The 1,715-nt window shown below is 34.5% G+C and overlaps 1 protein-coding gene across 1 annotated transcript in view; it reads left to right on the top strand.

Annotated features, from left to right (window-relative positions):
- The window catches only part of LOC107105191 (cytochrome P450 3A30-like), a gene marked incomplete at its 3' end in the record, with an annotated part of 5,123 nt that extends 3,411 nt beyond the window's left edge, over window positions 1–1,712 (top strand). The window contains exons 3-6 of the mRNA XM_015405314.1: window positions 7–109; window positions 1,287–1,414; window positions 1,509–1,575; window positions 1,660–1,712. Of these exons, the coding sequence (XP_015260800.1) occupies window positions 7–109; window positions 1,287–1,414; window positions 1,509–1,575; window positions 1,660–1,712 (351 nt within the window). The remainder of the gene's footprint in view (window positions 1–6; window positions 110–1,286; window positions 1,415–1,508; window positions 1,576–1,659) is intronic.
- Window positions 1,713–1,715: the final 3 nt, after the last annotated feature.

Raw genomic sequence — 1,715 nt, 5'->3', positions numbered from 1 at the left:
GCCTTCAGTGTAGACATCGACTCCCTGAACAACCCAGCCGACCCGTTTGTGACAAATATCAAGAAGATGTTGAAGTTTGACTTTTTAAACCCCCTCTTCCTCGCAGTCGGTAAAGTTCTCCTTTGAGTCTTACAACAATGTTTGACATTTGTGAAGTTATATTTCGAAATATTGTAATTCAATTGAAGAGTACCAAAAGACTGAAGAAAAACTTTCATAAGTGTGGAGAATAACAACCTCCTAAGAATATCTATATAGTGTTTGTGCATCACTGTAGACTCAGACTTAGACCCAACTTCATTTATCCCTTGGTATTACTCCTTTAGGGAAATTCTGGTTCCAGTAGCTTATAGAGAGCACAAGGGCAGAGTTAAAGCAAAATGTCATTAAGGATAAAAAATACAACAGACAATATAAAAAGAGTATATATAGAACAAAAAGAGAATAAAAAAGTTGTAATATCCTGGATTATGTTTCCTTTAGATATAAAAAATATATATCTGCACAGCAGAGAGCAAAGGAAAGACTACACAGTAGTTGACTTGGATTAAAGTCTGTAAGGCTCATTATCAAAGTGCTATAATGGAAACCTTTATCCTACCAGATTTCCTTTTATAAGGCTAAAGCACTAAGTCACAGTTTTAGCATTGTGACAAATTGTTAGCTCTGCCTGGCATTATGCCCCATTAAAACTAAAATTGGTCAGAGATGCTTCAACCAATTCAGCTTTTATTTGCTGCAGTTATAGTAAAGATGTTGATAAATAATATCTGAGGTGTCTCATAGGTTTTCTGAAAGAATATAATTATTTTCTTAATGGTTTTTCAAAAAAAGGATAAGGCTAAAAAAATAATGTTTTCCTTGTTTGAACACAAATAAATCAGACATAGCAGCAGCTGTGATAGTGTCTCCCTGGTAATATAGCCTTTTATCTCTTGGCCTTACAGTGGTATGAAAAGGTTGCATGCAATAAAAGCAACTGAGAGCACATAAAGTTAGCCTCAGCTTAGGCTTTAGCAAATATTTTTGTAAACATAAATGGACTGAATAGAATAAAAAAAACAGAACTCTCGTATCGTAAAAAAATAAAAATGAAAAGGACACTTAAAAATGTTGTTTTTTAATTTAATCTAAAAATAGTGTTTGCTGTACTTTTATCTAATTATGTCATGCTTTTATTTGTTATTCAGAATTCATTTTTCACAAATTCCAAACTAAAACAGCCAAAATAGTTCCTGACCTTCCTATTCCACTACTAAAAGATGTTTTTGTTTCTTTAATTTCAGCGTTTTTCCCCTTTCTCGGTCCCGTACTTGAAAAGTTTGAATTTTCTTTTTTTCCTGCATCTGTGACCGACTTCTTCTATGCTTCTCTGAGAAAGATCAAAGCTAACCGTGAAGGCAGCAAAGACAAGGTAGAGTCAAGGACGACGTTCTTTTCCAGTATTAGGATATCTTTGTCCTAGCAGGCTTTAGAACGTGACCTGACCTTCCCTGGTTTACTTCTAGAGTCGGATAGATTTTCTACAACTGATGATTGATTCCCAAAAGAACAGTGAGGTGCAACAGGAAAAAAGTGAGGCACACTTCAACACAAGTAAATTCACACACGCTACACAACTTGCTTTTGTGAACCATTTAACTCTGTTGTTTTCTACAGGTTTAAATGACCATGAGATTCTATCTCAATCCATGACATTCATTTTTGCTGGTTAT

This window comes from Cyprinodon variegatus, unplaced genomic scaffold, assembly GCF_000732505.1.
Source record: "Cyprinodon variegatus isolate N-32 unplaced genomic scaffold, C_variegatus-1.0 Scaffold2135, whole genome shotgun sequence".
NCBI lineage: Eukaryota > Metazoa > Chordata > Actinopteri > Cyprinodontiformes > Cyprinodontidae > Cyprinodon > Cyprinodon variegatus.
This window is presented reverse-complemented; position numbering and strand designations above follow the sequence as displayed.